The 18573-nt window shown below is 36.4% G+C and overlaps 2 protein-coding genes across 2 annotated transcripts in view; one reads left to right on the top strand and one right to left on the bottom strand.

Moving 5' to 3' along the window:
• The window catches only part of FBXO33 (F-box protein 33), a 38211-nt gene that overhangs the window by 17479 nt on the left and 2159 nt on the right, over positions 1-18573 (top strand). The window contains exons 2-3 of the mRNA XM_032623188.1: positions 14635-14745; positions 15532-16217. Coding sequence (XP_032479079.1) covers positions 14635-14745; positions 15532-16217 — 797 coding nt within the window. The remainder of the gene's footprint in view (positions 1-14634; positions 14746-15531; positions 16218-18573) is intronic.
• Positions 17246-18005, bottom strand: LOC116749143 (39S ribosomal protein L33, mitochondrial-like). Its single transcript, XM_032623190.1, has one exon. The coding sequence runs from the start codon at positions 17684-17686 to the stop codon at positions 17489-17491; it is 198 nt and encodes a 65-aa protein (XP_032479081.1). The 5' UTR covers positions 17687-18005; the 3' UTR covers positions 17246-17488.

Below are 18573 nucleotides of genomic sequence, written 5' to 3'. Positions count from 1 at the left end.
TGTCCAAACTCATAGAAGGTACAGCATGGAGAGTGAACTGTAATGTGACCTATGGGCTTTGGATAATATTGATGTTTAAATGTAAATTCATCAGTTGTAACAAATATACCACTTTGGTGGGGGATGTTGATGATGGGAGGTTATGTGTGTATGGAAGTAGGGGGTATAAACGTGAGACATCTGTACTTTCTGATCAATTTTGCCATGAATCTAAAATTACTTTAAAAATAAAAAAAGATGTGTATGTATGTTTAAAATTCTTCTCTAAAAGATGATTAGACCAATAAAGCATCTTCTGATAGTTTGTTTTCAGAGAATTAAACTTAGTATACCAAAGCATGATTAGCCTTGATATTGTTTATATCGCAGTCAACTTTGTGTATTAGTCCATGACATGAGAATTATCTTGGTTTTATCTGAAGAAACTACAGGATTTTAAAATACCAGGATTTAACTAGCCTGCGTTCTTAATAGACAAAAGAAATTTATAAATTCCATATGCTTTTCACCCACTTCCCCACTTGAATCTGAAACAAATTACCCTCTATTTCAGCAGTACTCCTTTGCATTTATAATTATTTTCATATGCGAAGGGCTTCTGACTCAGAAGCAAGAAGATTCTGCATTAAAAAGAAAATAGGGGGACTTCCCTGGCGGTCCAGTGGTTAGGACTTCACCTTCCAATTCAGGGGGTGAGGGTTCAATCCCTGGTGGGGGAGCTAAGATCCCACATGCCTCACAGCCAAAAAACCAAAACATAAAACAGAAGCAATATTGTAACAAATTCAATAAAGACTTTTAAAATGGTCCACTTCAAAAAAAATCTTAAAAAATAAAGAAAAGAAAATAGGAAACAATTAAGGCTTCCATTATTATATTTATCTTATACCAGGTTATCTGTGAAAGAATCCAACAAAGTAAATGAAATTTGCTTAGAGTTTTACTTGGTATTTATGTAGGTTTTACAGGAAAATACAGCCTAGAAATATAAATTATCCTTAGAGAATCCTAAATTGAAATCACCCTGGGAGCTAGTATGAACAGTACCAAAAAAAAAGTGCCAAATTTGAGGCCTTTTTATTTATTTATTTGGTCTTTGTTGCTGCTCATCAGCTTTCTCTAGTTGTGGTGAGCAGGGGCTACTCTTTGTTGCGGTACGTGGGCTTCTCATTGCAGTGGCTTCTTGTTGCAGAGCACAGGCTCTAGGCGCATGGGCTTCAGTAGTTGTGGCATGCGGGCTCACTAGTTGTGGCTCGCAGCCTCTAGAGTGCAGGCTCAGTGGTTGTGGCGCACAGGCTTAGTTGCTCCGCAGCGTGTGGGATCTTTCTGGACCAGGGCTGTGAACCCGTTTTCCCCTGCATTGGCAGGCAGACTCTTAACCACTGCGCCAGCAGGGAAGTAACTAAGAGACCTTATTTTCTTTGAGAGGTTAACTGAGCAGACAGTCTAGCACTTTTCTAAAGAAAAGGTTGGGCTAGAATTTTTTGAGGATGATTAAACACTATATATATGACAAAGTTCTTTAAGAATTTCCAAAGTAAAGCATTTTAACTTTCACCAGAAACGGGGAAACTCCATGTAATTTATGGGTTTTTGTTTTGGTTTTGGTTTCGGTTTTGGTTTTTGACAGCTTTGACTTAGGTTGATTAAAAAGTAGCATTTCTGATAAAAAAAAAGTCTTTTTCTTAGAATTTGAAGGTTTGCCAACAAAATTGACAAACACTCAACACTCTAGGCCCAAAATAAATTAGGTATTGGTCCTAACATAAATGTACTTAAATTTTGCTTCTCCTTTTACTACTTTTGTGTTAATCTTTATAGTAATCTCTGTCATTAGCCGATGGCTGCTTGTTCTTTCTTAACTTACAGAGAGAAGTAGCTCTTAGAACTTGGCAGTTGTGAGAAGGGGTATACATTCGTAAATGTGGTTAGTATTACATTTTAAGTGTGGACGGGTCATGTATGTAAGTCTAGAGTTTTTGTTGTTTTTGTTGTTTTACTGTTGTATTTTTTAACATCCCCATAGGACTCTAGGCCTAGGTCAATGGTTCCTGATCTTTTTTGGTTAATCTTTGAGGAGCTGATGAAAGCTAGTGATCCTTCTCCAGAAAGTGCACATAAACACAATGTTTTGTCAACAGTTTCTAGGATGGACTTCAGCTTAAGAGCCTATAAATCCTTGTTTTTGTATCATTTGGATGTATTTATTTATGTAATATTGGGGGGGTATTTTTTATATTTCTTAAAAATTTTTATCACAGTGTAGTTGATTTACAATGTTCTGTTAATTTCAGGTGTACAGCAAAGTGATTCAGCTACATATATACATATATTCATTTCAGATTCTTATATAGGTTATTACAGGATATTGAGTAGAGTCTCCTATACTATACAATAGGTCTTTATTGGTTATCTATTTTGTATATAATTGTGTATGTTAATCCCAAGCCCCTAATTTATCCTTCCACCCGATGTTTCCCCTTTGGTAACCATAAGTTTGGTTTCAAATCTGAGCCTTTTTCTGTTCTGTAAATAAGTTCTTTTGTATCATTTTTTAATTGGATTCCACATATGAGTGATATCATCATACTTCATTTCGTATAATAATCTTTAGGTCCATCCATGTTGCTGCAAATGGCATTATTTCATTCTTTTTTATGCCTGAGTAATACTCCATTTTATATATGTACTACATCTTCTTTATCTATTTATCTGTCAATGGACATTTAGATTTCTCCCATGTCTTGACTATTGTAAATAGTGCTGCAGTGAACACTTGGGGTGCATGTATCTTTTCGAAGTAAGGTTTTTCTCTGGATATATGCCCAGGAGTGGGATTGCTGGATCATATGGTAGCTCTATTTTTAGTTTTTTAAAGTAATCTCCATACTGTTCTCCATAGTGGTTGTACCTATTTACATTCCCACCAACAGTGTAGGAGGGTTCCTTTTTCTTGACACCCTCTCCAGCATTTATTATTTGTAGATTTTTTAATGATGGCCATTCTGGCTGGTGTGAGGTGGTACCTCATTGTAGTTTTGATTTGCATTTCTCTAATAATTAGCGATGTTGAGCATCTTTTCATGTGCCCCTTAGCCATCTGTATGTCTTCTTTGGAGAAATGTCTATTTAGGTCTTCTGCCCATTTTTTGATTGGATTGTTGCCTTTTTGATATTGAACTGTATGAGCTGTTTGCATATTTTGGAAATTAAACCCTCATGGGTCGCATTATTTGCAAAAATTTTCTCCCATTCCGTGGGTTGTCTTTTCATTTTATTTATAGTTTCCTTTGCTGTGCAAAAGCTTTCGAGTTTAATTAGGTCCCATTTGTTTATTTTTGTTTTTATTTCCATTATTCTAGGAGATGGATCCAAAAAATATTGCTGCAATTTATGTCAAAGAGTGTTCTGCCTATGTTCTCCTCTAAGAGTTTTATAGTATCCAGTCTTACATGTAGGTCTTTAATCCATTTTGAGTTTATTTTTGTATAAGGTATTAGAGAATGATCTAATTTCATTCTTTTACATGTAACTGTCCATTTTTCCCAGCACCACTTACTGAAAAGACTTTTCTCCATTGTATATCCTTGCCTCCTTTGTCATCAATTAGGTGACCATAGGGGTGTGGGTTTATCTATGGACTGTCTGTCATGTTCCATTGATCTATATTTCTGTTTTTGTGCCAGTACCATACTGTTTTGTTTACTGTAACTTTGTAGTATAGTCTGAAGTCAGGGAGCCTGATTCCTCCAGCCCTGTTCTTCTTCCTCAAGATTGCTTTGGCTATTCAGGGTCTTTTGTGTTTCCATAGAAATTTTAAAATTTTTTGTTCTAGTTCTGTGAAAAATGCCATGAGTTGTTTCACACGGATTGCATTGAATCTATAGATTGCCTTGGGTAGTATGATCATTTTAGCCATGTTAATTCTTCCAATCCAGGGCCACAGTATATCTTTCCATCTGTTTGTATCATCTTCAGTTTCTTTCAACAGCTCCTTATAGTTTTCAGAGTACAGGCCTTTTGACTCCTTAGGTAGGTTTATTCCTAAGTTGTTTTTTTGTGTGTGTGATGGTAAATGGGACTGTTTCCTTAATTTCTCTTTCTGCTATTTCATTGTTAGTGTATAGAAATGCATCAGATTTCTGTATATTAATTTTGTATTGTACAACTTTACTGAATTCATTAATTATTAGAAAGGTACAATCTCCTGACTGAACCAGGAAGAAATAGAAAATATGAACAGACCAGTTACCAGTATTGAAACTGATTCAGTAATTTAAAGACCCTCAACAAACAAAAGTCCAGGACCAGATGGCCTCAAAAGTGCATTCTACCAAACATTTAGAGAAGAGTTAACACCGATCCTCTGAAATTATTACAAAAAATTGCAGAGGAAGGAACTCTTCCAAACTCATTCTATGAGGCCACCATCACCATAATACCAAAATCAGACAGAGGTATCAGACAAGAAAAGAGAACTACAGGTCAATATCACTGATGAGCATAGATGCAAAAATCCTCAACAAAACACTCAACAAAAAGTATCATACACCAATCCTCAACAAAAAGTATCATACACCATGATCAAGTGGGATTTGTCCCAGGGATGCAAGGATTTTTCAATATCCACAAATCAATCGGTGTCATACACATTAACAAATTGAAGAATAAAAACCATATGATCATCTCAATAGATGCAGGAAAAAGTTTTGATAAAATTCAGCATTCATTTATGGAAAAAAAAAAAGCTCTCCAGAAAGTGGGCATAGAGGGAACATACCTCAACACAATAAAGGCCATATATGACAGAGCCACAGCAGCTTGGAAACCCTTTCCAGGCCATTATCTGAAGCAGTCATAGTGCTCATCTCATTTTATTCCATCCTTCAGTGATCACAGTCCTATATTGTTTATCGTCCAGTGTGTGAAAACTGTTGTCTCACATATTTTGTCCACTTTTCTTGTTGTTTACAGTGGGAAGGCAGTTCTTGTAGCTGTTTAATCCTTTGTGGAAGAAAAGCTTCTCACACATGTGTTTTAGTACCACAAAGGACAGTGTTATGGTTATACAGTGATAATTAATGGAAACTGGGTTGGAAGGAGAAAAATACTAAGATTGTGTGACTTGTTTAGGGCTCTCTGAATATTATTAGAAATCGAATGTGATATCTTTATTTTCTACTTTATATAAAAACTTGTTCTCTGAAAATAAATATTCTTTTAGATACAAGGTCTTAAATTTTCCTTTCTAGAAGAGGTTATCAACATCTGCTCTGAGAAGCAGATCAACCTCTTTATAATTCATGGATGTGGTGGCAACTTCAGAATAAAGAAAGGGTAAAAGGGAAAATACTTTAAAAGCAGTCATAATTATATATATAGCAGTGTACTTTGGAGTCTGATATGGTAGCCATGCTCTCAGGAACAGTTTTATAACCTTTTTTTTTTTTTTTTTTTTTTTTTAATTAATTAATTAATTTTATATTTATTTTTGGCTGCGTTGGGTCTTCGTTTCTGTGCGAGGGCTTTCTCCAGTTGCGGAGATTATAACCTTTTTTTAAATGGGAAAAAAGATTTAAGTAGGTGTCTTCCTTTGAAATTTTTTTTTTTTTTTTTTTTTTTAACATCTTTATTGGGGTATAATTGCTTTACAATGGTGTGTTAGTTTCTGCTTTATAACAAAGTGAATCAGCTATACATATACATATGTTCCCATATGTCTTCCCTCTTGCGTCTCCCTCCCTCCCACTCTCCCCATCCCACCCTTCCAGGCTGTCACAAAGCACCGAGCTAATATCCCTGTGCCTTGCGGCTGCTTCCCCCCAGCTATCTACCTTACTACGTTTGTTAGTGTGTATATGTCCATGACTCTCTCTCGCCCTGTCAAAACTCACCCCTCCCCCTCCCCATACCCTCAAGTCCGTTCTCCAGTAGGTCTGCGTCTTTATTCCTATCTTACCCCTAGGTTCTTCATGACATTTTTTTCCCTTAAATTCCATATATATGTGTTAGCATACGGTATTTGTCTTTTTCTTTCTGACTTACTTCACTCTGTATGACAGACTCTAGGTCTATCCATCTCATTACAAATAGCTCAATTTCATTTCTTTTTAAGGCTGAGTCATATTCCATTGTGTATATGTGCCACATCTTCTTTATCCATTCATCCGATGATGGGCGCTTAGGTTGTTTCCATGTCCTGGCTATTGTAAATAGAGCTGCAATGAACATTTTGGTACATGACTCTTTTTGAATTTTGGTTTCTCAGGGTATATGCCAAGTAGTGGGATTGCTGGGTCATATGGTAATTCTATTTGTAGTTTTTTAAGGAACCTCCATACTGTTCTCCACAGTGGCTGAACCAATTCACATTCCCACCAGCAGTGCAAGAGTGTCCCCTTTTCTCCACACCCTCTCCAGCATTTATTGTTTCTAGATTTTTTGATGATGGCCATTCTGACTGGTGTGAGATGATATCTCATTGTAGTTTTGATTTGCATTTCTCTAATGATTAATGATGTTGAGCATTCTTTCATGTGTTTGTTGGCATTCTGTATATCTTCTTTGGAGAAATGTCTATTTAGGTCTTCTGCCCATTTTTGGATGGGGTTGTTTGTTTTTTTGTTATTGAGCTGCATGAGCTGCTTGTAAATTTTGGAGATTAATCCTTTGTCAGTTGCTTCATTTGCAAATGTTTTCTCCCATTCTGAGGGTTGTCTTTTGGTCTTGGTTATGGTTTCCTTTGCTGTGCAAAAGCTTTGAAGTTTCATTAGGTCCCATTTGTTTATATTTGTTTTTATTTCCATTACTCTAGGAGGTGGGTCAGAAAGGATCTTGCTGTGATTTATGTCATAGAGTGTTCTTCCTATGTTTTCTTCTAAGAGTTTGATAGTTTCTGGCCTTACATTTAGGTCTTTAATCCATTTTGAGCTTATTTTTGTGTATGGTGTTAGGGAGTGATCTAATCTCATACTTTTACATGTACCTGTCCAGTTTTCCCAGCACCATTTATTGAAGAGGCTGTCCTTTCTCCACTGTACATTCCTGCCTCCTTTATCAAAGATAAGGTGTCCATATGTGCGTGGGTTTATCTCTGGGCTTTCTATCCTGTTCCACTGATCTATCTTTCTGTTTTTGTGCCAGTACCATACTGTCTTGATTACTGTTGCTTTGTAATATAGTCTGAAGTCAGGGAGCCTTATTCCTCCAGCTCCTTTTTTCGTTCTCAAGATTGCTTTGGCTATTCGGGGTCTTTTGTGTTTCCATACAAATTGCGAAATTTTTTGTTCTAGTTCTGTGAAAAATGCCAGTGGTAGTTTGATAGGGATTGCATTGAATCTGTAGATTGCTTTGGGTAGTAGAGTCATTTTCACAATGTTGATTCTTCCCATCCAAGAACATGGTATATCTCTCCATCTATTTGTATCATCTTTAATTTCTTTCATCAGTGTCTTATAATTTTCTGCATACAGGTCTTTCGTATCCTTAGGTAGGTTTATTCCTAGATATTTTATTCTTTTTGTTGCAATGGTAAATGGGAGTGTTTTCTTGATTTCACTTTCAGATTTTTCATCATTAGTATATAGGAATGCCAGAGATTTCTGTGCATTAATTTTGTATCCTGCTACTTTACCAAATTCATTGATTAGCTCTAGTAGTTTTCTGGTAGCATCTTTAGGATTCTCTATGTATAGTATCATGTCATCTGCAAACAGTGACAGCTTTACTTCTTCTTTTCCGATTTGGATTCCTTTTATTTCCTTTTCTTCTCTGATTGCTGTGGCTAAAACTTCCAAAACTATGTTGAATAAGAGTGGTGAGAGTGGGCAACCTTGTCTTGTTCCTGATCTTAGTGGAAATGCTTTCAGTTTTTCACCATTGAGGATGATGTTTGCTGTGGGCTTGTCATATATGGCTTTTATTATGTTTAGGAAAGTTCCCTCTATGCCTACTTTCTGGAGGGTTTTTATCATAAATGGGTGTTGAATTTTGTCGAAAGCTTTCTCTGCATCTATTGAGATGATCATATGGTTTTTCTCCTTCAAGTTGTTAATATGGTTTATCACATTGATAGATTTGCGTATATTGAAGAATCCTTGCATTCCTGGAATAAACCCCACTTGATCATGGTGTATGATCCTTTTAATGTGCTGTTGGATTCTGTTTGCTAGTATTTTGTTGAGGATTTTTGCATCTATGTTCATCAGTGATATTGGCCTGTAGTTTTCTTTCTTTGTGACATCCTTGTCTGGTTTTGGTATCAAGGTGATGGTGGCTTCGTAGAAGGAATTTGGGAGTGTTCCTCCCTCTGCTATATTTTGGAAGAGTTTGAGAAGGATAGGTGTTAGCTCTTCTCTAAACGTTTGATAGAATTCACCTGTGAAGCCATCTGGTCCTGGGCTTTTGTTTGTTGGAAGGTTTTTAATCACAGTTTCAATTTCAGTGCTTGTGATTGGTCTGTTCATATTTTCTATTTCTTCCTGATTCAGTCTTGGCAGTTTGTGCATTTCTAAGAATTTGTCCATTTCTTCCAGATTGTCCATTTTATTGGCATAGAGTTGCTTGTAGTAATCTCTCATGATTTTTTTTATTTCTGCAGTGTCAGTTGTTACTTCTCCTTTTTCATTTCTAATTCTATTGATTTGAGTCTTCTCCCTTTTTTTCTTGATGAGTCTGGCTAGTGGTTTATCTATTTTGTTTATCTTCTCAAAGAACCAGCTTTTAGTTTTATTGATCTTTGCTATCGTTTCCTGCATTTCTTTTTCATTTATTTCTGATCTGATTTTTATGATTTCTTTCCTTCTGCTAGCTTTGGGGTTTTTTTGTTCTTCTTTCTCTAATTGCTTGTGGTGCAAGGTTAGGTTGTTTATTCGAGATGTTTCCTGCTTCTTAAGGTGGGCTTGTATTGCTATAAACTTCCCCCTTAGAACTGCTTTTGCTGCATCCCATAGGTTTTGGGTCGTTGTGTCTCCATTGTCATTTGTTTCTAGGTATTTTTTTATTTCCTCTTTGATTTCTTCAGTGATCACTTCATTATTAAGTAGTGTATTGTTTAGCCTCCATGTGTTTGTATTTTTTAAAGATCTTTTCCTGTAATTGATATCTAGTCTCATGGCGTTGTGGTCGGAAAAGATACTTGATACAATTTCAGTTTTCTTAAATTTACCAAGGCTTGATTTGTGACCCAAGATATGATCTATCCTGGAGAATGTTCCATGAGCACTTGAGAAAAATGTGTATTCTGTTGTTTTTGGATGGAGTGTCCTATAAATATCAATTAAGTCCATCTTGTTTAATGTATCATTTAAAGCTTGTGTTTCCTTATTTATTTTCATTTTGGATGATCTGTCCATGGGTGAAAGTGGGGTGTTAAAGTCCCCTACTATGAATGTGTTACTGTTGATCTCCCCTTTTATGGTTGTTAGTATTTGCCTTATGTATTGAGGTGCTCCTATGTTGGGTGCATAAATATTTACAATTGTTATATCTTCTTCTTGGATCGATCCCTTGATCATTATGTAGTGTCCTTCTTTGTCCCTTTTAATAGTCCTTATTTTAAAGTCTATTTTGTCTGATATGAGAATTGCTACTCCAGCTTTCTTTTGGTTTCCATTTGCATGGAATATCTTTTTCCATCCCCTTACTTTCAGTCTGTATGTGTCTCTAGTTCTGAAGTGGGTCTCTTGTAGACAGCATATATAAGGGTCTTGTTTTTGTATCCATTCAGCCAATCTGTGTCTTTTGGTGGGAGCATTTAGTCCATTTACATTTAAGGTAATTATCGATATGTATGTTCCTATTTCCATTTTATATATTGTTTTGGGTTCGCTACTATAGGTCATTTCCTTCTCTTGTGTTTCGTGTCTAGAGAAGTTCCTTTAGCATTTGTTGTAAAGCTGGTTTGGTGGTGCTGAACTCTCTCAGCTTTTGCTTGTCTGTAAAGGTTTTAATTTCTCCATCAAATGTGAATGAGATCCTTGCTGGGTAGAGTAGTCTTGGTTGCAGGCTATTCTCCTTCATCACTTTCAGTATGTCCTGCCACTCCCTTCTGGCTTGTAGGGTTTCTGCTGAGAGATCAGCTGTTAACCTTATGGGGATTCCCTTGTGTGTTATTTGTTGTTTTTCCCTTGCTGCTTTTAATATGCTTTCTTTGTATTTAATTTTTGACAGTTTGATTAATATGTGTCTTGGCGTGTTTCTCCTTGTATTTATCCTGTATGGGACCCTCTGTGCTTCCTGGACTTGATTAACTATTTCCTTTCCCATATTAGGGAAGTTTTCAACTATAATCTCTTCAAATATTTTCTCAGTCCCTTTCTTTCTTTCTTCTTCTTCTGGAACCCCTATAATTCGAATGTTGGTGCGTTTCATGTTGTCCCAGAGGTCTCTGAGACTGTCCTCAGTTCTTTTCATTCTTTTTTCTTTATTCTGCTCTGCAGTAGTTATTTCCACTACTTTATCTTCCAGGTCACTTATCCGTTCTTCTGCCTCAGTTATTCTGCTATTGATCCTATCTAGAGTGATTTTAATTTCATTTATTGCATTGTTCATCGTTGCTTGTTTCATCTTTAGTTCTTGTAGGTCCTTGTTAACTGTTTCTTGCATTTTGTCCATTCTACTTCCAAGATTTCGGATCATCCTTACTATCATTATTCTGAATTCTTTTTCAGGTAGATTGCCTATTTCCTCTTCATTTGTTAGGTCTGGTGGGTTTTTATCTTGCTCCTTCATCTGCTGTGTGTTTTTCTGTCTTCTCATTTTGCTTATCTTACTGTGTTTGGGGTCTCCTTTTTGCAGGCTGCACTTTCGTAGTTCCCGTTGTTTTTGATGTCTGTCTCCAGTGGCTAAGGTTGTTTCAGTGGGTTGTGTAGGCTTCCTGGTGGAGGGGACTAGTGCCTGTGTTGTGCTGGATGAGGCTGGATCTTGTCTCTTGAAATGTTTTTAAGAATACAGTTTCTTTGGTAATCACATGGAAAGTTCATTAGGTATTTTAGAGTGATTAAATTTTTTTTAAGTCAAGAAAATATTAGATTTTTTCCATTAGCAATCCTAATATATTCCTTGACATGTTCTACATTGGTTATTTTATAACCTTTTCCCATTTACCAGTATGATTCTTAATGCTTTTGTTCTTGATTTATGTGGAGTCCTCTTATATCTTAAATAATGACTGTAGCATTTGTTACAAATTTTTTTCTCATTATGTTGGTTTGCCATTTTTAGTATACTATTAAATACCAAGGTTTTTATTTATATATAGTCAAAATTTTACCTCTTCCTTTCTGATTTATTCTGTTATTTCTAGGCTTAGAAAGCCTTATCTCAGAAATTAGATTAAAATTCATTACATTTTCATGTACTTTTCATGTACGGTTTTACCTTGACTTTTTAGTATGTAATAATATCTCTGCAAATTATTTTGGTCTATTGAGTCAGAATTGGCTCTAATTTGATTTTTCTCCAAAACTGCTAATCACTTATCCCAATGCCATTTATTAAATATGCCTTTCCCTATTGATTTGTAATATCTTCTTTATCATTTATTAAAGTCTTTCATGTAACAGGGTCTACTTTTAGCTATCTGTTCTATTCCATTGACTTGTCTTCTTGTTTTTCTGCTAATACCAGTACTGATTTTGATATTGTTGGCCACATAGTACGCTTCACTATCTGGTATGAAAGTCCTTCATCCTTCCTTATCTTGCTAATCAAGATACCTTTACCTCTACCTTTACCTCTCATCTGGAGGCTTTTATGTATTCTCTAGTCCCTTCTGTTACTCCTTTTCATAGCATATTTTTAAAAATATTTTTGTATCCACTATCTCTATTTCTAAACATCCAATCTGACCTCTTCTCATCACACTGTACAAAACAACTTCCATTCTGATCACCATGTTTCTAAGCCAAAGGGACATACATGTCTAGTCCTCATCTTATGAGACCTCATGACTCTGATGTTGATCACTTTATTCTCTGTAAAATACTTATCCCTTGGTTTCTGTGACTTCCGTATTTCTGGCTTTTCTCCAACTTCTGACCCCTTCTTTTGAGCCTCGTCCTTCTCTAATTATTGGAATTCCTCATAACTTAAATTTTTGCCTGCTTTTCTTCTCATTTCTGCTCTTTTCCTAAGCCCCATTCCCCCCATCCATGACTTCAATTATCATCCAGATAACTGCTCAGCTCTAGAACTGGAATAGCCTAATTGACATCTTAATTTGACTATCTTAAAGGCACTCAAGCTCAACATGTGCAAAATAGAGCTCATAATCTAACTATTCTACCACCTCACCTCCACCCCGTAAGCCCCCCAAAACCCTAATTAATTTCTGATTCATTTCTATGAATCCTTGTCTGAATGAAAAGCTCTACCAGCTATGCAGTTCCATAACCTCAAAAATTTAGGAGTTATTCTTGACTTCTCTCTCCCTCACCCCTTTATAGCTAATCCAGGACCTTTTCCTGTTCATTTTAGTAACTAAATATAGTTTTGAGACTGTCTTTTTTCCTTCACCTCTACCACTAAAAATCCAGTTCAGGATACCATTTTTTAATCTCTGTTACTAAAATACTCTCTTAACCAGTCTCCCCACTTAGACTCTGCCTCCTGCCAGGCTATACCAATGCTACAGCAATATTTTCCAGACACAAATTTAATCATTATTATTTCCTGCTTAAAATCATTTGGGGGCATCTCATTATTTTGAAGGCAAAAACCAGAAATTTTTATTTAGCATATAACTCAGTCTACCTCTACAACCTCATTTCACTTTTATGTTCACACTCTCTGTATTCTAGATTCCTTTCCTTGAGTGTCTCAAGCTCACTTTGTTCCTTTCAACTTCAGGGGCTCTGCATATGCTTTTCCTTTTCCCTACAACAGCCTCTCCTCATGCTCCTTCTCCTGGTTAGCTCCCACATTTCCTTCAGGTGCCGTTTTTCATCAGTTTATTTAGGGAAGCCTTTTCTGACTTACAGAGTGTCAGATACCCCCATTAAGATGTGACACCATGTGCTTGTCCTTCACAGCGCTTGATCCCTGTCATGTCTCTGATGGAGCACACAGTGCCTGGTATTTAGTAGGCCCTCAGAGAAAATTTGGTTGAATGAATAAATGAATTAATGATTATTCTTCAAGCTAAGTTTTGGAATCATCAGGTTTTTTAGTGAAACTAAGGCTTAATTTGGGAAAATGTGACATACTATCAAGAAGTGTTATCTTTCGTTTACTTAAATCTTCTTTTGTCACTCTTGTGATTATACATTTCTTATTAAAGTTATCCCAAACTTCTGTGTTACAGATGTAATCTCTAGTGCTTATGTTAAAAAGGAAACAGCAGACCCAAAATGGAGTCACTTATGCTAAACCCTGTGTCACCAAACTAAGACTTAATACCTAGGGCAATTGCAGTTTCAGTCTACCCCAGGAATGTAATCAGTCAACCTAGTCAGCATTAGTAAGGTAATCTGCCCTATAGGCCCTTCAGTTCCCTTTAGGAGGGTGACCATTGCCTGCAACAATGCATTATTTGCTAATAATTTACATTTTCTGCCCCCTTTCCACCTTTAAAAGCCTTTCCTTTTCTACAGCTCTGCAGAGCTCCTTTCTATTTGCTACATAGGATGCTGCCCGATTCATGAATCTTTTTTTTTTTTTTTTTTTTGCGGTGCACGGGCCTCTTACTGTTGTGGCCTCTCCCGTTGCGGAGCACAGGCTCCGGACACGCAGGCTCAGCGGCCATGGCTCACGGGCCCAGCCGCTCTGTGGCATGTGGGATCTTCCCAGACTGGGGCACGAACCCATGTCGCCTGCATCGGCAGGCGAACTCTCAACCACTGCGCCACCAGGGAAGCCCCATGAATCTTTTAATAACCAAGTTGATCTTTAAATTTACTCAATTGAATTTTTGTTGTTTAACCATTATTATTAGCATTTAGGAATTTTTAATCTTTATCCTGTAATCAACTTTCTCCTACTTTATTTAGAATTTTACTGTTAGAAAAATATGTTTTGTAGCTAAAGTTACTAAAATTGAAAGATTTTTACATTTTTTTTTGATAAGCTGTACATTTGGTCATAAAACTGGGGAAGGTTCTCTAGATTTTAGTTAAAGAATATTTCTTACTGAGACGATATCTCCGGGGCAGTGCCCCACCCTTGAGCATTTAACACACTAAGTTAACTGGTTTGGGGAAATTTTATATTACAGTTAACATATATATAAAACTTAGATCTTAAATAGTTCTTTCATGTGTCATTTTGTTATTTATTCATCCCTAAACCTTTAAGGTAGCTATTATTATTACTGATAAAGAATTGAGTCCCAGAGACTTTAAGAAGACTTTTCCCTGGTCACTAAAACATTGAGTTTCTGAACTAATTGTTATGCCTCATTCTTTAACGCTTATGCTATTTCTCTTGTATCACATTGCTTTTCATTGTATGTTAAAAGCAATCTGAAAGTACTTAATTGGATTCTAAATTATAAGATAGAAACATCTCTAGAATATTGGATTCTAAGTTATAAGATAGAAACATCTCTAGAATATCCCTTCTGCATATTTTTATTTTTAACATTTATATTTTTATGTTAATTATTTAGACAATTACTTTAAATTACTTCTCTTGTAGGAACCTCCAGAAGTTTAGCCTTTTTGGAGATATAAGCATTCTACAGCAGCAAGGAAGTTTGTCAAATACATACCTCAGCAAGGTGGACCCTGATGGCAAAAAAATTAAACAGTAAGTTATATAGTTAGTGGAAAGGGACTCATATTAATAACAATTTCAGTTTTTTTCTGAAAAATTAGAAGATACAATTAGAAGAGTAATGATACTTGTTTCTGAAAAGAACATCTACCCTGGAAATGTCTTAACTATGAAATACAGTGATCAATACATGCCATTCCATGTCATAAATCTTTCAGACATGTCAAAGAATTTACTGGGTAATTATTGCTATTTAAGACTGTTATTACTCTACTTGTCTTTGCTATAACATAAATTGTAAATCATCAGTCTTTTCTGACGTACTGGTGTAAAATGCTCCTTTACCTGAAGAACATATTTCTATATGTTTAATATATCTATTTGTTTAATACTTCTTATTCATTATATTTTATAACTTTTTTTTTTTTTGCGGTACACGGGCCTCCCGCCGCTGCGGCCTCTCCCACCGCGGAGCACAGGCTCCAGACGCGCAGGCTCAGCCGTCACGGCTCATGGGCCCAGCCGCTCCGCGGCACATGGGACCCTCCTGGACCGGGGCACGAACCCGTGTCCCCTGCATCGGCAGGCAGACTCGCAACCACTGCGCCACCAGGGAAGCCCCCCATTATATTTTTATGTGAAATTTAATGATAATATTACTTGTAGGTTGAACAGAAATTAACTAATGAGAGCAAATGGATCTCAACATTGTATGCCATTTAATTCCCTATTTTCAAAAATCAGTGTTAAAAAAAAAGTCAGTGTTAAAGATTAGAGCTAAGTCTTAACAGGATCGTGTGGCATGTGTTTTCCTTACAGAATTCAGCAGCTGTTTGAAGAAATACTTAGTAATAGTAGGCAACTGAAGTGGCTGTCTTGTGGGTTTATGCTGGAAATAGTAACCCCAACATCACTGTCATCTCTCTCAAACTCTATTGCCAACACCATGGAGCACCTGAGTTTACTGGACAACAATATTCCTGGTAACAGCACCCTTATCACCGCAGTAGAACTGGAGCAATTCGTGAATCTACGCTCACTTGCCCTGGATTTCTGTGACTTTACAGCTGAGATGGCAAGAGTCTTAACCGATAACAACCATGTGCCTTTGCAGCGACTTTCTCTCCTGGTCCACAATGTTTCCGTGATGCACAAGTCTCTGGACAACATGCCAAATGATGAGCATTGGAAAGCCTTGTCAAGAAAGAGCACCAACCTCCGAGTCTATATAATGGCTTTTGATATCAAGAGTGAAGATATGTTAAAGATTCTGAAACCCAGTATACCACTAGAGAGGATTCATTTTGACAGCTACATCACTTGTGTTTCAGGAGCTATTGTTGATCTTATATCTAGGCAGTATGACAAGTTCCTCACTCATTTTATATTAATGAATGATGTGATTGACACATCTGGTTTTCCAGATCTTAGTGACAACCGAAACGAAGATCCGTTGGTTTTATTAGCATGGAGGTGCACAAAGCTCTCTCTTCTGGCAGTTCATGGTAGGTGATTTTTGTTCACTATAATTTGTTATTGATATTACACCTAAAACATTTTATACCAGTAAAAAGATAGCACTGGCATTTATACTGTCAAGAACTCTTATTAACAAGTTGATATACAGATTTTTATACTTTTTAACGTGTATAAGATATACCACTTTTACAAGTGGAAAGTCATATTTTACCCTAAATGTAGTGTTTCGTTCCAGCTCTCATGTTACTTTTTTCTTTTACCATGTGATTGATGGTATTCACAAAAATGGCATTTGAAATTATCTAAGAAAATATACATACATATCCACCTGCAGTAGATATATTTCTTTCTCTAATCATAAGAGCTCTTAAAAATATAACACAGAAGGAAGAAGAAAGTATGATTTCTTTCATGCTCACTGCCTAATCTTCTAGATTCTAGGTATCAACATGTTAATTTGTACAGTATTTTTTAAATGATGGTTCTCTTGGCTGGGATATGTTCTTTTCTTACTGGCGGGCCTGTCATCTTGCTGTGAACTGTTTTCATTTGGAGAGCATTCCTCTTCTTACAAGTTAGAAGAACATATTACTTCCTTTCTGTAACTTATAAGACATTTAAAGAATACAAAATAGGAAGTCTCTATGAACATCTTAAACATACTTTATTATCTCTGTTTCATTATTTTTGAATTAATCTTTTAGCTGCATTTGAGCGGGAGTATATTTTGCTTTTCAAGTTTTGCTTTATAATTTGGCCAGTCATCAGAGGTAATAGCAAAGAATAGATCAGTATTGAAGGTAATAAATAAATAAGGATTTTTTTAATAGGATGAAGAAATGGCAGGTTATTGAAAATTAATTTAAGCCAGTCTTTTTAAACCTTTTTTTTTGGGGGGGGGGCGCTGTGCCACGAGGCTTGCGGGATCTTAGTTCCCCAACCAGGGATTGAACCCGGACTCTGGCAGTGAAAGTGCCAAGTCCTAACCACTGCACCACCAGAGAATTCCCTAAAGCTTTTTTCTTTTCTTTTTTTTTTTTAACAGGCTATTTTAATATTTTTATTAAGGGCTATAAAAATATCCAGAAAGATAAATAAATGTGATACAATGATATATGTCCTAATATGAAGAACTTTCTTTCACTGCATTGTTTTCCTTCACAATGGCCTTCAAATCACAGGAGGCAGTGATTCCATGCCATTTCCTCTTCTTTCATTACACGCTGCAGAATTTCTGAATCAGGATCCCGCCCTCAGTCTTCTCATTTATAAAGCAAATTCATTTTCAATCCATTGTTTAGAGGGAGTGTATTTTTTTCTGTTCCACAAAGAGGACTTTTTTTTTCACTAGTGGATCATAATGCAAGACAGTCAGTTTCTCCCACAGTCGGCTTCTCTTAGTGTTGAAGGAAAAACCTCTTCCAGCTTGGCTCAACATTTTCACCAGAATTGTTTTTGACTTGGTCTTGACAAAGGTGACCGCGGACAGGAACATGGTGACAGCAGCCTCGGTAACAGGTCCAAATTCCTAAAGCTTTTTTCTTTTATTAAGAAGTAAAATGTAGCTACAGCTAAAGCTCCTCCATTTATTCAACTTTATTCCTTTCCAGAGGTAACCACTATTCTAAAGTTAGTACCTATCATTCCCATATCTGTTTTATACTTTACATATTTGCTACTGACAATTAACAGTTTATCTTTAAAGTATCACTTTATAACTTTGGACTGTGAAGCACCATAGGAGATGACTTTTACTAATGAAAAATACCAGTTTACTATGCATTGTTTTGTTTTTTAATTTTTATATATTTTATTTATTTATTTTTGGCTGCATTGGGTCTTCGTTGCTGTGCATGGGCTTTCTCTAGTTGCAGCGAGCAGGGGCTACTCTTTGTTGCGGTGCACGGTCTTCTCATTGCATTGGCTTCTCTTGTTGCTAAGCACGGACTCTAGGCACGCGAGCTCAGTAGCTGTGGCTCGTGGGCTCAGTAGTTGTGGCGCACGGGCTTAGCTGCTCTGCGGCATTTGGGATCCTCCTGGACCAGGGCTTCAACCCATGTCCCCAGCATTGGCAGGCGGATTCTCAACCACTACGCCACCAGGGAAGTCCCCTATGTATTGTTAATAGATACATACATATGAAATAAAACTTTTTTTTTGATACAACACTGTCAGAAGCTATAAAATGATACTTTAAACTTTAAATGTCTTCAGTTTGACTAACTGAAATGATATCAGAATACGATTACAGCACCTATCTGTTCACCAGTCACAGTAATATTCTTGGAGACAGTATCAAGTTTCTAGTCTTTTTTTCCCTGAGCTAAGCAATCATACTTCCTTTCAAATTTCAGCATATTTTTAAAGGCAAAGGACCCCCAA

The sequence above is a fragment of the Phocoena sinus genome, chromosome 2 (assembly GCF_008692025.1).
Source record: "Phocoena sinus isolate mPhoSin1 chromosome 2, mPhoSin1.pri, whole genome shotgun sequence".
NCBI lineage: Eukaryota > Metazoa > Chordata > Mammalia > Artiodactyla > Phocoenidae > Phocoena > Phocoena sinus.
Note: the sequence above shows the minus strand (reverse complement) of the source record. Positions and strands in the feature narration are given on the sequence as shown.